The 20,000-nt window shown below is 42.4% G+C and overlaps 1 protein-coding gene across 1 annotated transcript in view; it reads right to left on the bottom strand.

The window, feature by feature from the left end:
• The window catches only part of dusp22b (dual specificity phosphatase 22b), a 28,323-nt gene extending 12,027 nt beyond the window's left edge, over positions 1–16,296 (bottom strand). The window contains exons 1-4 of the mRNA XM_072687251.1: positions 16,185–16,296; positions 14,023–14,056; positions 13,830–13,912; positions 1,732–1,781 (exon numbers count right to left, since the gene is read on the bottom strand). Of these exons, the coding sequence (XP_072543352.1) occupies positions 1,732–1,781; positions 13,830–13,912; positions 14,023–14,056; positions 16,185–16,205 (188 nt within the window). The 5' untranslated portion in view covers positions 16,206–16,296. The remainder of the gene's footprint in view (positions 1–1,731; positions 1,782–13,829; positions 13,913–14,022; positions 14,057–16,184) is intronic.
• Positions 16,297–20,000: the final 3,704 nt, after the last annotated feature.

Raw genomic sequence — 20,000 nt, 5'->3', positions numbered from 1 at the left:
GAGAGAGTGAGTTTCAGATTCAGAGAGGCGAGGGGTTTCGCACGGCTGGGAGGGGGTTAGAGACTGTTCAGGGTGGTGTGTGTGTGTGTGTGTGTGTGTGTGTGTTTGTGCATAAGAGGAGGTGAGGCGGGGTTATAAATAGAGATGCAGAGGGGACCAGGCAGAGCAGCAACACATGCAGCTCATAACTTCCTTCCTGAACACACAGCACCACAAGAGGAAGTGGTGTGTGAGTGTGTGTATGTGTATGTGTGTGTGTGGCATCCTCTGCAGTTTTCTGTTTAGCTGGTTGACTTTATTGTGTACTCGCTGCATACACACACCCTTTTAAGCTTTTTGGGTTGCAGATACTAACGGGGGGGGGGGACAAAATAGCAGAAACTGTAGCCCCCCTCTGTCAGTCCATCAGTAAATATGGCCCACTACTGACCAGATCCTCAGATACTATGAGAAAAAATGACCTTCGTCATCAGTGGGCCACTCTCAACCCAGCCATGACTCGTACCAGCAACACACACTGTACCCTGAACACGACCACATCGGTGCAACTGCTATAAGAATGAGAACGACCAGCCATGTTGATATCTGGTCAACAGTGGGCCTTTTCTCAGTCATAGAAGAAGTTGTAGGCGGGTGGACAAGAGGTCTGCAACTGAGCAAGGCTCAATTTTCACAGGCTCAATTGTAATTGGACAATTAGCTGTATGGACTGATAAGCAGTATAACGGCCAGGTGTCTCCTGTCCCCTCATTATTCCATGATAAATAAAGGAGATAAACAGTCTGCAGATGATTCCCAGTGTTACATTTGCATTGGGTAGCTGTTCACCCCTCAATATGCAGTCCATTTATCATACCACATCATCTGTCAAACATGGTGGAGGCAGTGTTATGGCATGGACATGTTGCCTACTGTATGGCTGCCAACAGAACTGGGTCACTGGTGTTCACTGATGATGTGACTGCTGATGGAAGTAGCAGGATGGCTTCTAAAGTGTGTAGAGCTCTACTGTTTTTTTTTTTGCTCAGATTCAGTCGAATACTTTAAGGCAGGTTGGACGGCGCTTTATGGTATAGACTGATAATCCCCAAAAAAATGAGGTCACCTGACCTCAACCTAACTGAGCACACAAGACCTACAAACTAGCAGAAACTGAAGAGCGGCTGCAGAAAAGGCCTGGTAAGTATCTCAGAGGAGAATATTTTGCATTTGGTGATTTGGTCCATAGGTTCCCATAGATCCTAAGACTTCCAGGTCTTAGGATCTGCACTCAAGTCATACGATTTTATATTTGTAATCGTGCTAGTTTGTCCAATTACTTTTGAACATGTGAAAATGCCTGTGATGTCTAAACGGTTAATCCCTGCAACGAAAGCATCTGAACTGCTCAATTATAAATTGAGGTTGACAAAAAGAGGAAAAACTACAAAAACAGCGTCCCTGTCCAAATACTTTTGCCCCCGACTAAATATGCATGCACACATTTCTCATAAAAACATCACAGCAGCTCCTCGTCTTCATTAAAACCTCCAATATTTCAGCTGGTTTATTATTTCTTGTGATATGTTTGGGTTTTCAGGCACCACATTCTGCTTTCTTCAGGCTGCCAGAGTAACCAGAGTAACCAGAGCAACTCGCTGGCGGAGGAGAGGATGATGGCAAACGTTTTTGGCTCTTTTTAATAGCTGGCGAGAAAACATCGTAGTCAGATGTGGAGCGTGAGCTACTCACAGGTTTTGCGTGGGAAGATCAGCGGCTGGGATACAGAGATAGGTCATCTCCTAAAAAGAGAGAGAGAGAGAGAGAGAGAGAGAGAGAGAGAGAGAGAGAATAGAGTGACATTAAGGGTCAGTACATGCAGTAATACAGAGAATACACGGTACATGGCACAAGCTATAGAGCAAGTGTTCACGAGGTGGACAAAGACTGTAAAGCCAAATATCTCCAGCTCGAGTTCCACCTAGAAACCGTGCATTGCATTGTGGGAATTGTAGTGGATTTAGGAGCACTGTTATAGCAACTGTAGTCTTGCTGGCTCTCACCCACACCCTTCCTCCCCCTCTTCCTCTTGTAGAGAGAACGGCTCACGTAGGTTTAGTGTACTGCCTGTATTCTTCATCTGTTCTGTTTGCAGTGAAATGACTATACTGACAATATTTCCATTATTCTGGCCCTTTTTCATCTGATTTAACTAAATTTAATTAAATCATGGTGGATCAGATGAAGACGGGGTGTCAGTGTTGTTGGACAGTTGTAATTTGTGTGTGTGGACAAAATAGGCTTTTTAACATTTATATACACTATATGCTGCACCAATGACCCCAGGGGGCGCTACACAGCACAACTGCCTGTTCAAAATAAATACAAGAAGTGTAGGTTAGCCTAATGCATTTTTGGGGGTGGAGGGAGAGGAATGCATGTAGCATTTTACCAAATTCATACTGTAAACCGAACCGTGACCCTTGTGTCTCAGCACACCCCTAAATAATCTGTAAATAATCTGACCTCACAGCAATTCTTGCTATGTAATTGCTATGTACAGGAGAATAGCAAAGAATCCACCTCAACAGACAGACAGGGACATTGCGAAATCGCACCTACAAGAATAAGCACACATTAGTATCTTAAAAATGAAATTATAACAATTAATAAAACAATCAATACAACAGTATTAGAAATGTTACCAAGCTACAAGTCAGTCAACTCCACATTTCAAGGTATAATTTACATTTCAGGTTAAAAGAAAAGGACTTGTTACTTGTTCCAGTAATACATTTTCCAGTAAAATTAAAAGTAAAATTTCTTGGCTAACGCAGAGAATAAAATCATTGTTTTGTTTGATTTTGAAAAATACAGTCCTATTTTTAAAACAGAACAAACAGGAATGGAAATAAATTAATAAGAATTGTCTAAAAAGTCCTGGAATTTAGTATAGAATCATATGGAATTTTCTACTCCAGTATCCAAATGCTTATGGCCATAATCTGTGCTGTATGTAAGAAATAAGGATCACTTATACATATATTATTCCATATATTATGTCTTGCCCCTATGTAACACCTTTCTGGATGAGTATTAATGAACATCTATCTAAAATCTATAAAATCCCCAATTAAAACATACTAAGACTATATACCATCTCCAAGACTAATGGTTTTAGGGGACACTACTATGTCTCTATGACTGTTTTCTAAAATATTACTTAAAGAAAATGCAATATATTACTTATAGTATCGCAATATATCACAATATATTGAATTGTAACCCCTGTACCATGAGGCTTATTGTATTGCGAGGTTCTTGCCAATACACAGTCTCAATAAATAAAGTGTAAATACATTTTATTAGTAGTAGTAGTAGTAGTATTGTTATTGCTGTCTCAAATGTGTACCATGATCTGATTTTCTTTGTTTTGTTTTTTAATAAGTTACCTTTATTCATGAAGTATAATAAATACTTGTTTGGAAATGTGCCTAGAGGAACTACATAAACAACATACATTAAATATAAAGCATTTTAAGATTTCTTTAATTTACAAATAGCCTGGAAATAATAATTTGACCCAAAATCAGTACATATTTTATGTCATATTAATATAGACTATTATAATTAATTCAAATCTTCCAAAATTGATGCAGCTATAACAAAACTACAATGATTTCTTAACTGCTACAACTACTCAGTGACCTGAGTAAACTAACTGATGCAAGCTCTGTAGCTGAGAGTTATTAAAACTGTGTTGTAGACCCATATACAGGCATACAGGAGTTTAAAGCCATGCTTCCTTTAGACCCTATCTGATGCTTCATGCTAATGTTTCTATACTAGATGGGGCAGTTAGTTCACACAGCACAGTGCAGCAATGAACACCTAATGCTAATGAGCGTTCCACTCACTCGCCCACTCACTGAGCTCCCCTCACACACAGTCTGCTCCCTCTACACTGACACACTCCCCAGTAAAAACTGATTTCACAGTGTAATTGAGAGGGACTGACTAAAACGGTGCAAGCACATCAAAGGCAAAAAATGCTAGTAAATTGCAGATACGCCACTATGAGGGCACACATGCCGTTTCTATCAAACGTCCTGCAGAAAAAGCAATGGTTGGTTGCATAACAGCCTAGTTTGGTGCTCTGAAACAAGTGATGCAGTTGCTAGATTCAAATGTAGAGGTTATAAACACTATGATTTTCTGAGTGTATTATTGATACTGTCAACCACTGACCAAAGGGAGGCTTCATTACAGCACAATTAGCCTTACGCTGCAGTGCTGCACATCTACAATAAAAATCACTGTACTCAGGCCTAGTCCACTTATATTCTGGTATTAATCCCAGTAGCCGTTTCTCTTTGTCTTGGTCTTCCATCCACATGATCACAGTGTTTAAGGGGACTGAATATGAAGGTTTTTGAAGATTTTGAGAACCTTGAGAACTTAACTCATGCTTAACTAATGGCTGGGTTTATTTATTTAGGTCTAATTAGGAGTTTGTGAGTGATTCAGAGACAGTAACTCGTCACTGCAGCAACTTCGTCATTGCTTCAGCCTTGCGCTATATTTAGGTCTGTTGTGGCCATTACACATTAAACCCATTATGCTGCCTCTTGATGAATTTTCCACTGTAAGATTTTTTCTCCTGTGTTCCCTACTCCGGAAGCCCGGCCCAACTACAGTCATCAGTACCGGTGAAGCTTAACGTGTGAATATGTTCATTTATTTATTTATCTGAATCCATAAATATGACTTTATGAGTAAGGTTTGAATAACTATAAAGATGAACACTCAAAACACACATTATGCTATTAACTACATGTTTATTTTTTATAATAACCAATGCAAACCAGTGAGCGGAACTGGATGGATTTTTTTTAATGGTAAACAATAACCTGAGTTATAGGATACAGTTAGACAATGAATACAGTAATGAGGCTATAATCCAGATATCCCAGCCCTCTGTTACCCATAAATTAACATTAAGTGGAAACTATGGAAATTAGATTTTGTTCAGTTTAATAAACTGACATCTCTTTATAAATGCACGATATGGACAAAAGTATTGAGACACTTGCTCATTCATTGTTTCCTTCAAATTGGAGGAGCACTGCTGTGAGGATTTGATTGCATTCAGCAACAAGAGCATTAGTGAGGTCAGGAATTTAAAATAATCACCACCCCATCTCATCCTCAACTCCCCAACTGGATGGAGCACCAACCATCACTCCAGAGAGAACAGTTCTTCCACAGCTTAATGTTGGGGGAGGCTTTACACCCCTCTAGCCCACACCTGGCATTAGGCAGCATGGTGCCAATAGGTTCAAGTGTATTTGCTCCAGTCCTATTGTATTGCCAGTAACTCTACACAGGGACTAGACAAGCGGTGACTGTGCATTTGTACATCTGTGCCAGTTATGGGTGTAACTGGGTGTAAGTAGATGAATGCATTCAATGCATTAGAAGGGGTGTCCACAAACATTTGGACATGTAGTGCATCACTGATTCATTATTGACATTACTATATTATGAATACTGTTGCATTTGATTGGATATTATTGCATGCTGCTGTTGCACTGCCATTGTACAACCTCCTGAGACTTCATCTTATCAGTCAGACACACACACACACACACACAAACAATGCTATACCATACAGTTCCCCAGTAAGCAGCATCTCTGTTATCATAGCAGAACCACAAAAACTGCGTTCCCCTGAGAAAGGCCTCACTGTACCACCTAGTGTAGGTGTCTCATGAAGAAGAGCTGCAGAAGGGAAAAGATCTCAAGCTGACATCATTCCCATTCCTGAAACACTTCAGATCATTCTATCAGTAATATACAGCACTAATCGCAGTGATGTCATCTGTTTAATACCTGTAGAGAAAGCTGGGTACAGACAAGCACCAGTTTCTGTTTTGCTGAATATATCTGAGATGATCTGAGCAAGATAAGTGATAGTTTTCCACACTTAAACTGCACATCTGCTACTAATACAACTGTAAAATGTCTGTTTCCAGCTGATTATGAAACAACTCAGCCAAAAGCAAAGTGAAAGCAAATGGTACAATTTACCCCATGGGCAGGGGTGGGCAATATGGTATCAAATATTATGATATCATGATAATATAATTTACATTTTTATGATACACAGCAGGTTTTAGAGCAATATTATGTCTTACAGCTGTAATGCAATTCAAATACTGTACCATAGTATTGTACCATAGTCAATGCAGTGATTTGTGCTGCACTCCATCCAACCAAACAGGATTAATTACACTCTCTTCAGTGGGCCAGTGTTTCTTTAAGCCCTCACTATATTCATGACACGCTCAGCAAAAAGCATATTGTGTATCACAATAACACAAATATAAAATAATATAATATAATACAAACAAATCTTTCACAAAATACGATAAAATACAATCATAACGCCCACTGTCAGCTCTGCTCACAGACAAGGTCAGCTGTAATAGAGTTAGGGCCTAGCTAATATAAGCAAATATAAGACTTGAAGGTGTTGCTGTGGAAAAATAAAAATTGGAAACATTGCTTTAGAAATAGAAGATTTGGAGATGTTGCTATGGAAATATAAGATTTTGAGATGTTGCTATAGAAATATAAGATTTGGAGATGTTGCTATGGATAAGACTTGGAGGTGTTGCTATGGAAATATGAAAATTGGAGACATTGCTATAGAAATATAAGATTTGGAGACATTGCTATGGATAAGACTTGGAGGTGTTGCTATGGAAATATGAAAATTGGAGACATTGCTATAGAAATATAAGATTTGGAGACATTGCTATGGATAAGACTTGGAGGTGTTGCTATAGAAATATAAAAATTTGAGACGTTGCTATAGAAATATAAGATTTGGAGACATTGCTATGGATTAGACTTGGAGGTGTTGCTATGGAAATATAAAAATTGGAGACACTGCTATAGGAATATAAGATTTGGAGACATTGCTATGGATTAGACTTGGAGGTGTTGCTATAGAAATATAAAAATTTGAGACGTTGCTATAGAAATATAAGATTTGGAGATGTTGCTATAGAAATATAAGACTTGCAGGTGTTGCTATGGAAATATAAGTAATATAAGAAATATAAGAGAGCAATATTTTGTCCCACAGCTGTAATGCATTTCAAATACTGTACCAGTATTGTACAGTCAGCTCTGCCCACAGACGAGGTTAGCTGTAATAGAGAGAGGGCCTAGCTGTAACCATCACAAAGTCTTTTATTGTAAGCACTAATTAACTCAGTGTAATTTAATACAGTTTCCCAACTGAATACATAAAAATTAGGGCTGTCCCGATCCGATTCAGGCATGTATTCATAAATCATTTGTCAGCTATTTTTATCCCCAACTCCCGAGGACAGGAGGACGTTTTTCATCATTTTGCAATTGGAATAGCAGCGAGGTGCGCAATGCATTCTGGGATGTTTGGCTGTGCCAAGTCCACACGGGTCACGTCCTGGTGCATCCTACTCGATAGAGTGTGTACCATGACTGCAGTGTTGTAAAGGAGCTGGGAGCTGATTGGTCGGGGAGGAGATCAGACTGGATTATCAGATATTAAACACTATAAAACATCATTTTAAGAAAAGTCTCGACTGAACTAAATCAGTCAGTCCAGAAAGTCTGATTATAGAAACTGATCCTGAGAATAAAGAGACTTTACTGAACTCATTAATCAGCAGCTCATCTGATCTAAACTGTAATGCTGGATTATTTATACACACACAGAGATCAGATCGGTATCGGCTGATACTCGGCATTAAGAGACTCATATCTGCATGCTAATGGTCATTTATTTTTGATTACAATGCAGAACTGAAAAGATCTTTCCTATATCCTTTTTTGAGTGTATATTGTGTGTGTGTGTGTGTGTGGGGGGGGGGGGGGGGGGGGGGTGTAAATGGATGGTCACAGAGTTGTGTTTTGGGCTGCCTATGCTGGTACAGCGTGTTAAACTAAGCCTCCTTGGTGGAGACTGTACTTTAGCCTGAGTAGCTCTCCTCACTGTGAGGGTTTAATATGGTGCTCTATTACAGCCACCAGGAGGCAGGATCACATTATACAGACATGAATTAGGTGACTCATCCCTAAAAAATCAACACACGCCGGAAAACAACAATTATGTTTGTATGGTTATGGTACAAAATTTCTTTCTGATTTGGAGGTGTTGCTATAGAAATATAAGATTTGGAGGTGTTGCTATGGAAACACAAGATGTGGAGACATTGCTATAGAAATATAAGATTTGGAGAGGTTGCTATGGAAAAATAAGAATTGGATGTGTTGCTATGGAAATATAAAAATTGGAGACACTGCTATAGAAATATAAAATTTGGCGGTGTTGCTATGGAGAAATAAGACTTGGAGGTGTTGCTATGGAAATATAAGGTTTGGAGAAACTGTTATAGAAATATAAGATTTGGAGACATTGCTAGAGAAATATAAGATTTGGCGGTGTTGCTATGATAATATAAGGTTTGGGGGTGTTGCTATGGAAATATAAAAATTGGAGACATTGCTATAGAAATATAAGATTTGGCGGTGTTGCTATGATAATATAAGGTTTGGGGGTGTTGCTATGGAAATATAAAAATTGGAGACATTGCTATAAAAATATAAGATTTGGCGGTGTTGCTATAGAAATATAAGATTTGGTGGTGCTGCTATGGAAATATAAAAATAGGAGACATTGCTATAGAAATATAATAAAATATATATTATATATATACAAAGTCACGAATCTAAGAAATTAGAATAGTCAGAATAGTGGCCATTTACATATTTCAGTCTTAAAGGAACAGTAAAAAAATAATAAATAAAAATACCTGCCTAAGGGATAAAGGCTGGCAGACAAGGGTACCAGCAACTAACAGAAGGTCTGGAGAATCAATCAATTTTGGGTGTAGTAAAGAGGTAATACCTTAATAACTGTACCCAGTCAGTTCCTGATATACAACACACACACACACACACACACACACTTTAATCAATGATATTTAAGCTCAGGTTTCAAGACAGTGTGGACATGGCACATGAACACAGAATTACCCTTTGAACTGCTGGTCAGGCTTATAGTTTAGTAACTGCTATAAAACTGCACGTTCTGTGGTTATGAACATGAAAAGTTGGAGAGGTTGCAGGTATGGAGGCACCTACAGACCCTTTAAGGGGTTAAAAAGGTTAAACTGACAGGCAGAAAAAACCCCCAAAGTAAGCTGACACATTTCTCGTTCCAAAATAGCCCTTGCTGGCACGTACAGCTCGCTAAGTAGGATGTGAGCATGTCCAGAGTAGTCCTCTCGCATTACAGCTGACCAGCAGGACAGAGTCTATCCTGTGCTGGAGAACTGTGTGCACCAATGCATAACTGACACGTGCATGTGTGTGTGTGTGTGTGTGTGTGGTTCAGCACACATGTGGGAGGCATGGTGTTTAGAGTGTAGCGCCCCTTACTGGTGCAAAACACTGGGGCTTTTTAAAGGAGGGTGAGCTTTAATCCATTCATAGAGCAGGCCGGTCAGAACTAGGTCAACTGAAAATAATAAAGGGCTTGTGAGGGGTGTGGTGATCAGATGCCACGTTGAATCAGGTTCCCATTTAGCATGATGCTAACTACATGCCTAATACCTCACACACTCGCCTCATCAATCTCTAATAGACTTGCTTACGTGGTTTCTAACACTGTATGACTCACTGTTATGCCAGCGGGGTGGGGTATAGGTTTCCACTGCTTGATGGGTACATTAGCCTTATAGCCCCATCTGCTAATGCAAATCTGAAGACTCTTGACTGTGTTACCTGTGCTGATTAGATTTTTGATTAACTGTCACATAAAAAACATTAACATAACACTACACCAGCACTGAAAAAATGTCAAATCAGGCCAACTGAAAATAGTACAGTCAATGATTACAGAGCATTTTTGAGTAAACGCTATTTACTTCAGTCTACTGTTCTCCTAACTCACATTTCTTACTTCTGCATCCGGTAATTTGGTCAACAATCCATATTAATTTGAGCCTCAAAAACATCAGTAAATGAGCTGCAACTCAAACTGGTTAAATACTGTGTAAAATGTTTAGTTTGTGGCTCCGCCCCCTCAATCTGTTTACTGTTTTATTCCCACCTGCAGGTTAGAACTCCCCCTATATAGACGTCCCCAGACTGGAAGGCTTCTGACAGTAGAGCTTTGAGCGCTTGCTGAGATTTGAAATTATGACCTCCTCAAACTTGATGAGATTAGCAGCAGTTAGACCGTAGGGCCGGTCTAGAGCTGTGAATATACACTAGAGACAAACACAGATCTGAGTAAATATCCCTTTCCCTTTTTTGTCTTGGACACAGCTCGAAAGCCTGTTTCCACCTTTTGGTGATCGGATCAAGTTCAGATTTGATAAGATCACCTCCCCCAAGATGCACTGTGATTGGATTACGATCGGATCACTCAAACCACATTCGGAGGTGGTCAGAGACGCATCTAATCCACATTTTTTCATGACTGATGTACGTGTTGGTGCGGGACAACAACACCAGATCTCATCTGGTCACACGGGGGGGTTTAAAAGCAAGTGTAATCAGAATCCGGTCAAAGTAGCTCCGGATACTGTCCGGATACAGAATGCATGTGAATGGCCAGTAGTGTGGCACGACTGCCTGCTTGTCAAGAGACAGGAGATTAAACACCACAGCCATTTATGGTCATGAGTCTGAGAACAGTGACAGTTCACCAAAAATCAAATCAGCACAGTTAGCTCAGCCAAGACATGTTTAGATTAGCACTGGAGCTAAAAGGCTAATGCAGCCATCAAGCAATGGGAAACTATAACCCGCCCTTTGGCATGACAGCGAGTCATACGGTGTTAGAAACCACATAAGCAGGTCTGTCAATGACTGATGACCACTGATGACCACTGATGACCACTGCCACGCGGTATGAGGCGAGTGTGTGAGGATTTAGGCATGTAGTTAGCATCATGCTAAGTGCTAACACTGAACTGGCCCTCATTTAAACCATGTGCTGCTCACAGCTGATCAACTAGCTAATGCTGTGTGTCGGTGACTGCAGTGGTGTCCTAACAAAAGCTTCACTGTGTTATCTGAGATGCCTATCTGTGTGCCTGGCTTGTCATGAGAGAGAGAGAGAAAGAGAGAGAGAGAGAGAGAGAGAGAGAGAGAGAGAGAGAGAGCAGCTGAGAGACAGAGCACACACACCAAATACAACCCTGGAACCAGTCAGGCAAGTAGGACAGCAGGGCAGGAGGCGGTCGGAAAATGAGGTTGCATACTAAGAGTGTAAAAATGGCCTGTGATGCTTCCATCTGAAGGTGGTGAATCACCTGTGTTCATTTAATTAATGTCATAGAGAATGAGCTCACAAAACTGACTTTTAAACACACAATCCTAAACGACTAAAAATGGCATCACAGTGAAATTTGAAATTTTTTACAATGTGCTAGTTAAGGTGGTAGTAACTTCAGGCTCCTGCAGATGGCGCTGCGTGAGTGGCATTACTCAGACATTGAGAAGAATGCATTACAGTGCAGTGAGGGTCTTGTTGGATGTGTGGAAAATGGGTTACAAAGCAGATGCAGTTAATGATTGGCTAAAAGGAATGACTGCATTTGGGTGTGGCCAAAGACCACAGTGTGAAGGAAGGAGCTGAATCTGCAGGAGTATGGAAGCTTACGGTCATACGGGTCTACCAGCAGTGGCAGAAATCCCAGCCTACAGGAGATTCTCCTCATTCCCGTCATTCTGGAGCAGAAGTGAGCGAAGGCCTCCTGTATTCACCTCTGCTCCATATGTTGATGGTCTGCAGCTCCCTGTGGAGGGTTATTTCAGAGGTTGGTGGTGAAGAACCTGCACTGACTTCTAGAAGCAGTTCCTGCCTGGAAGCGAAGTGATTTTTAATCGTAAGCTCTAAAACACACCGACCGTCCCTGTCTGTCAGTTTCGTCTTTCGGCCACAATTCTGAGGAGAACATCCTGTAGACTGGGATTGCCACTGCTGGTAGACCCGTATGACCGTATGCTTCCAAACACCTGCAGATTCAGCAACTTCCTCCACGCCCAAATGCAGCCACTCCTTCCCATCATTATGCCAATCATTAACTCATTAACCCATTTTTTACACACATCCAACAAGACCCTCACTGCACTGTACTGCACTCTTCTCAATGTCTGAGTAATGCCACTCACCTTCCGCAGGTATATATAGCCCCATCATCCTCGTGCAGCGCCATCTGCAGAAGCCTGAGGTTCCTAACACCTCAATTAAACATGCTAGGTTTGTCCACAGAGCTTATATTACTTCTAAACGTATTTATGTATTGGCTCAGTGGTTACAGCTCTGTTGGAGCCTTGAGTAAGGCCTGTAACTCTCTCTGTTCCAAGGGTGGAGCTCGTCTGACCCATGCTTTCTAAGCTAGGATTTGCTTAACAGAACGTTATTGTACTGTGGAAGTATAAATGACAGTAAAGGTACATCCTATGGCATCCTATGTCATATAACGTATTTAGAAGAGAGGAGACTGTTCGGCTTTGGCCAGGGTGGAGGAGCCATGTTAAAGTGATACTCATCTTTACCGTTACCCCAAATCTGAGCTGCCAGATGTTTGCTTCCTTAGTTTTGCACTGGAGCTACCAGGCAAGAGCTCCAAGTGTATACAACACCAATGAACGTGGCGTAAAAAGCATCGGTTTCAGACACAGTATGCTACACTGATGATCACTGATCACTGACCTTCTTGCATACCACCTTCAGTGGATTAGATGGTTTGGTGTGAAAATGGTTCCATCAAGAGAAACGTACTGAATTTGCACTCTTCATAGCCCTCTTACAGACAAACAACATATACAGAACTGAGCCAAGGTCTTTGTCTCCTGTGAAAATTATAAGAAAAAAGCTGCTTATCTGAGCAGTAAGTGTTTATATCTTCAGTAAAACACTGATATTAGAATAAACACTAATAAAAGTGTTGGTTCTCCATTACTGTGTTAATTAAAACATCTCCAAAGTTCTCCTCATGGAGTCTAGTGTTATTTAGAGTTCTCCTCAGATCAACACCTGGTTTGGTGGTAAATCAGGGCTTAATGATGGTAAATCAGCTGCTGCTGCTGCTGATGGAGTTGAACACATCCTCCATGCTGTGCTGGCTGGACTGGGAGGGGGGCGTCCAGGAGAAACCTGGAGGAACCGAGCTCTGTTCTTCAGACTAGCTCACCGACAAGATCTCACTACTTTCTTTCTTCAGAATGAGAAGCTCTTGTTTCTCCTTTTTACTGGATTTTACATGGGTTCCATGGTGGCCCCACTTATGGATGCCCAACAGGGTCCCACCAGGGTCAATGATGGGACCAATAGTGGTTAAACATGGGTCCCATTTGAGTTGCACACTGCACATGGGGCCTAGATGGGACCCATGTGAGATTAAGGTGGGCTGTAACGATGGAGCCCATTTAGGAAGCCCAACTGGATCTCAGTAACTACGCATGTACATACCTATTCAGAGCCCATGCCTACCTGGAACCTATCTAGCTCATGTTCCACCCATGTGAGCCCCACAAACAGGGGTACAACATCGGTAAAAAAGTCTGACTAGAGGATTATCTAGAACAGAGCACTGCACTCTTGTTTACATCTCAAACGTTTAATTATGCATAGAAACATGAAGAACCCAAAACCTGGATTTTTAGACGCTGACTATATTTGAGCAGAAAGCAGAAATTCTGGGGTTAAACCTCAGCATTAAATGAGCGTGAGACACATTTTTTGGGAGGCGTGAACACAGAGAGTGGTTAAGTGTTACCTGTAAGATCGGAGCGGCCGTGTCATGGATGGACAGGATGTGCGTGATGTTGTTTCTCGCCAGCTGCTCTCGGTCTCTGGCATCTGCACAGAAAACAGAGAAGAAGCGAGAAGAACAGCTCCTCACTGACCGGCTGATCACTCTGGACAGTGTCGAACTCGTCAGAATGACGGCTGGGTTCGTTTTTACTTACCTTTGAAATTCCCCAAGTACAGGTCAGGCAGCACCTGTGTAACACAGAGGAAGACCAGCAGAACTGAGAGTTAACTGTGTGTCCAGCCACAGACCCACTGCTACAGCAGAGCAGGCCGCCTTAGCCTCTCCAGTACACACTTTAGGAGAAGCAGAGCAGTTCTGTTGAGCGGGAATGAGGAGGACATGGCCCGGAAGTGTGTGTGTGTGTGTGTGTGTGTGTGTGTGTGTGTGTGTGTGTGTGTGTGTGTCATGATGGTATTTTTAGATTTGTGAACTACAGTGGCTCTCTCTCTGTCTCTCTCTCTCTCTGTGTATCTCTGTATCTCTCTCTCTCTCTCTCTGGGAATCTACAGTCATTCAGGTCAGTAAATTGTCTAGCTGTAGTGAGTAAATGTGACGTGTGGACTCTCTTTCCATTTCTCACCCTCTCTCTCCCCATTTCTATTCTCTCTCTGTATCTCTCTCTCCCCCCATTTCTATTTACTCACCCTCTCTCTCCCTTCATTTCTATTCTCACCCTCTCTCTCTCTCCCCCATTTCTATTTACTCACCCTCTCTCCCTTCATTTCTATTCTCTCACCCTCTCTCTTTCTCTCTCTCTCTCTCTCTCTCTCATTTCTATTCTCTTACCCTCTCTCCCTTCATTTCTATTCTTTCACCCTCTCTCTCTCCCTTCATTTCTATTCTCACCCTCTCTTTCTCTCCCCATTTCTATTTACTCACCCTCTCTCTCCCTTCATTTCTATTTACTCACCCTCTCTCTCTCTCCCTTCATTTCTATTTACTCACCCTCTCTCTCCCTTCATTTCTATTCTCACCCTCTCTCTCTCTCCCCATTTCTATTTACTCACCCTCTCTCTCCCTTCATTTCTATTTACTCACCCTCTCTCTCTCTCCCTTCATTTCTATTTACTCACCCTCTCTCTCCCTTCATTTCTATTCTCTCACCCTCTCTCTCTCTCTCTCTCTCTCTCTCTCATTTCTATTCTCTCACCCTCTCTCCCTTCATTTCTATTCTTTCACCCTCTCTCCCTTCATTTCTATTCTTTCACCTTCTCTCTCTCCCTTCATTTCTATTCTCACCCTCTCTTTCTCTCCCCATTTCTATTCTCTCTCTCTGTATCTCTCTCCCTTCATTTCTATTCTCACCCTCTCTCTCCCTTAATTTCTGTTCTCACCCTCCCTCTCTCTCTCTCTCCCCCCATTTCTATTCGCTGACCCTCTCTCTTTCTCTCTCTCTCATTTCTATTCTCTCACCCTCTCTCTCTCCATTTCTATTCACTCACCCTCTCTCTCTCTCATTTCTATTCTCTCACCCTCTCTCTCTCTCATTTCTATTCTCTCACCCTCTCTCTCTCTCTCTCTCATTTCTATTCTCTCACCCTCTCTCTCTCTCATTTCTATTCTCTCACCCTCTCTCTCTCTCTCTCATTTCTATTCTCTCACCCTCTCTCTCTCTCATTTCTATTCTCTCACCCTCTCTCTCTCTCATTTCTATTCACTCACCCTCTCTCTCTCATTTCTATTCACTCACCCTCTCTCTCTCATTTCTATTCACTCACCCTCTCTCTCTCTCATTTCTATTCACTCACCCTCTCTCTCTCTCTCATTTCTATTCTCTCTCTTATTATTCTCGCTCTCTATTTTTATTCCTTTACCTTACATTTTTATCTCTCTCTCTCTCTCTCTCTCTCTCTCACACACACACACACACACACACACATACACACACACATTCTCTCACACTGCTTTAGCTGTGTGAACACACTCCTTAATCACAGTTCATTAGATGGCATTAACATGACTACAGTACGTTAGAGTACATCATGCTCTCTACCTCGCTCTGTGTGTGTGTGTGTGTGTGTGTGTGTGTGTGTGTGTGTGTGTGAGTGAGTGAGACCCGTCTGCCCACACAGGAGCACCACCGTGGGTGTCTGCTGAAGTAACAGAAACTACACAGACGAACAAAGCGAATAACTGTCCGCGTTAACGCGCAGAAACCGCCTCGTAAAGCAGCCAGTGCCTCTGACCAGCCCCCTCCCAGCGACCCCCCCAACCACCCCTAACTTTCCCCCCCTGCTCCCACTGCTGCGCTGCCTTCACACACCGCCCGCGGCTCGCTGCTGGACGCTGTCCGAGTGTGTGAGAGCGCTGGGTTACCTTATTAATCCCGTTCCCCATGGCCAAAGCGCGCGTCCAGCCTCGCCACACGCGTCCCGCTGGGCTGCAACTAGTGGGCAGTTTGATTACTCCGAGTCTGATTAAGCTCTCTGCAGCCTGCGAAGTGACCAAAGCGCTACTGCGCATGGGCGTGGTGCATGGCATTGATGGGATATGTAGTTTTTTGCCCTTATTTGGCAGATCTGACCCCAGATCTGGCTTTTTAGGCACCCCTTAGAACCCCAGTGTTCACACAGCTGCTCAAACAAAGCAAACGATGGGTTTCAAGGTTTCATTTTTATTTCCACACAAAATTCAACAGGTAGTTTGATGGAAACCATCAGATAAACCATTTAATTTAAACTTACCATTTCATTTTCAGCCGAAATTTGACGTCTGTCTGACATTGGAGCTGGATGTAAAGCCAACGTTGGATTTTCATCCATTTTTCATATGAATTTCAGCATCTATCTAAGGTTGGAGGCTGATAGACCCCCACGTTGCTAAGCCAGATAGCAACATCACTATTACAATTTTGATATCAGTGCAATGTTGGATCAACGGTAAAGTTCCTAACGTTGGCCAACGGTTAGAGCACCGGGCTGTTGATGACAGGGTGGTGGGTTCGATACCCGGGCTCAGCAAGCTGCCACTGTTGGGCCCTTGAGCAAGGCCCTTCACCCCCTCTGCTCCCCGGGTGGTGCAGTATTGGCTGTTTACTGCACGGATGGGTTAAAGGTGGAGGCCAAATTCCATATGTGTCCAAAACTAATGGTGAAGATGGCTGCCTTGTCTAAAGTTGACCCGGAAGCTCACTCCAACGGCAGTTCCAACAGTCCTAATGGAAACTGCAACACTTCTGAATGTAGAAAAGTTCAGTTTCTGAGAGATTATTGATGCTACATATGAGTTTTTAGTGAATATTGATTATTTAAAGGTAGAGGTGCATGTATTTGTCACTGTACAGTGAAATGTGTCCTCCGCATTTAACCCATCTGATAGTGAACACACACACACACACACACACACGTGTTAGGTGCAGTGAGTACACACACATCCAGAGTGGTGGGCAGCCAACTCCAGCGCCCGGGGAGCAGAGAGGGTAAAGGGCCTTGCTCAAGGACCCAACAGTGGCAGCTTGCCCAGCCCGGGAATCGAACCCACAACCCTGTTATCGATATCCCGGCGCTCTAACCGCTTTAATGCTGTAACTAAAACACCCTCACATTATATACTGTGGTAAAATGACTGGACATGACTGACGTTTTTAGCTAGCAGCTAGCTAACTAGCTAACTAGCTAACCGTGTCTTCAGTTGGTAATGGACATGCATTCGTTTTGTTGCTCAGGTCATGGCTACAGTCAGGCTATGGTGCAGCGTATAAAACAGTCATTAGCACGGGGAGCTAGCTAACGTTAGTATGTATAGTATGATTTTGACTCAAGGATCTAATACTGCTAACTTTAGGATTTTGAATTTTGACAAAATTCATCAATCTAATGCTGGATGCCAATGTTGGAATTTGACATCAACCTGATTTTCATTTCCAATCACAATTCAACATCTAACCTTGGAGTTCAATGTCAGCCAATCAAAATTCGCCATCTGTCTAATGCTGGAGGTTGATTTCAAGCCAACGTTGGTTTTTGACAGATATCTGACTTTGATTCCAACTGGAATTCACCATTTATCTCACAGTGGAGGTTGATGTCAAGCCAATGTTGGGTTTGACATCAATTTTCTTCATTTATCTATTAGAATCCATAATTTTCTGACATCCATCCAGACATCCAGTGCCTGCGGCTTATATATATAACCTGAACAGGAAAGCATTGCAGGTAGAATGAGATGATCTGGAGGTTTGACAGATATCTAGCTTTGATTCCAACTGGAATTCACCATATATATATATAACAGTGGAGGTTGATGGTAAGCCAATGTTGGGTTTTGACCCATCAACCAGATTTTAATTTCCAATCTGACCAAAAAATCTATCATTGCCTATTAGAGTCCAACATCCTTCTGATGTCAAACTGACATCCAGTGCCTACTGCTTATATATATATATAGGAAAGCATTGCTGATACAATGAGATGATCCGGAGCAGCTGCACATTAGCCTAACCAAGGCACCAAGTCACCATTCCAAGGCTAAGCATGGCCTAGAGGGTTATAAAGCCCCCCAGCATTGAGCTGTGGAGCAGTGGAAGAACTGTGTTCTCTGGAATGATGGATGGTGGAGCTCCATCCAATACCTTTGGAGACGCTGGCATGCCAGAACTAATCACCCAACATCAGAACCTGACCTCACTAATGCTTTTATGGCTGAATGCAATCAAATCCTTATAGCAATGTTCCAACATGTAGTGACGACATCTAAATATAAACAGCCTGACATGAGCTTCATGCCTCTGATGTGCAAATGCTCACACACAGCTTGTCTAGTCCCTGTAGAGAAGTACTGCCAATAGAATAGGACTCTCTGGAGCAGATAAACACATGAAGCTATTGGCACCATGCTGCCTAATGCCGGGTGTGGGCTAAAGGGGGGTTTAAAGCCCCCCAGCAGCATTGAGCTGTGGAGCAGTGGAAGAGCTGTGTTCTCTGGAATGGTGGTGGTGGAGCTCCATCCAGTACTTTTGAGGTGGGTTGGGGAGTTGGGGATGATGAGGTGGGGTGGTGATCATCCAATCCATGCGCTCTTCTCTGGTTCAGGTTTACCATATATACACATATATTTAATAGAGACCTTCCCAAGGGCTGAAGAACCTAATACAAAGGTTCTCTACCAATTCAAAGGTTCTTCACTCACACATCTCTATTACAAACATGCCTCTGTATGGACTCCATCTTTCAAGGCTTCACTTAAAGAGCCTGTAGGTTCATTTGATATCTGAACAGGTGAGTAGGCCCAAGCTGAGATTTTAGGTTTATTACTTTCACTGCAGGCCATGTTTAAAGACATATAATACAGAACTCAACAGGATGCAGCTGAGCTGGCTAGACGACTGGGTTGGAACATCTCCAAAACATCAGGCAGGTCAACCAGTGAACTGGCAACAGGGTTGCCCAGGACTCACTGAGTGCCCCACCTCACAGCTTCCAGGACTAACGTCTTGGTGCCAAATACCACAGGACATCTTCAGAGGTCTTGTGGAGTCCAAGTCCATGACGCGTCATAGCTGTTCCGATGGCCTGAGGTGAACCTACACAATACTAGGGAGGTGGTTCTAATATTATGACCGATCAGTGAATGTGTACCATGTGTGTTAACCTGTTCCTGAGTTGTGAAGACTGGCGCCCTCTCCAGGTCGTATTCCAGCTGTGCACCTAGAAGATAAGAACATTAGGTCATATCTTTATAACATAATATCATTTTTAATATGTGATACTACATTAAACTGTCAATAAACACATTTATTAACTATTATTGATTAATTACGTATGTGATTATGTGATGCTTTTAGAGTGTATCAGTATCTTGATTTGTAATGATACCACATTAATGGATACCACATCATACACTACACTCCGCCTAAGTACTCTTAGAAGAGATAGGTCTTCAGTCTGCAATGCTTGGATGTCTGGACGCTCGTCTTGCGTGGATCTTAAGGAATGGCGAGTCGGGCTGAGTCGTGCTTGAAGCCGGAAGGGCTCTTGGTGCAGATCAGCTTTTGACCGTTGCCATCAAGTACGAAGGGGCTGGCTGGTCCATGCTTGGCTTTGTAGGCCAGCGTCAGGGGTTTGTGAGCTGAACATGGCTGAGCACCCTGGATCACATGTGATCACATCATTAGCGTACATTTGGAGATCTGCT

The sequence above is a fragment of the Salminus brasiliensis genome, chromosome 9 (genome assembly GCF_030463535.1).
Source record: "Salminus brasiliensis chromosome 9, fSalBra1.hap2, whole genome shotgun sequence".
Classification (NCBI taxonomy): Eukaryota; Metazoa; Chordata; class Actinopteri; order Characiformes; family Bryconidae; genus Salminus; species Salminus brasiliensis.
The sequence above is the reverse complement of the archived record's forward strand: the minus strand, read 5'-3'. Positions and strand labels throughout refer to the sequence as shown.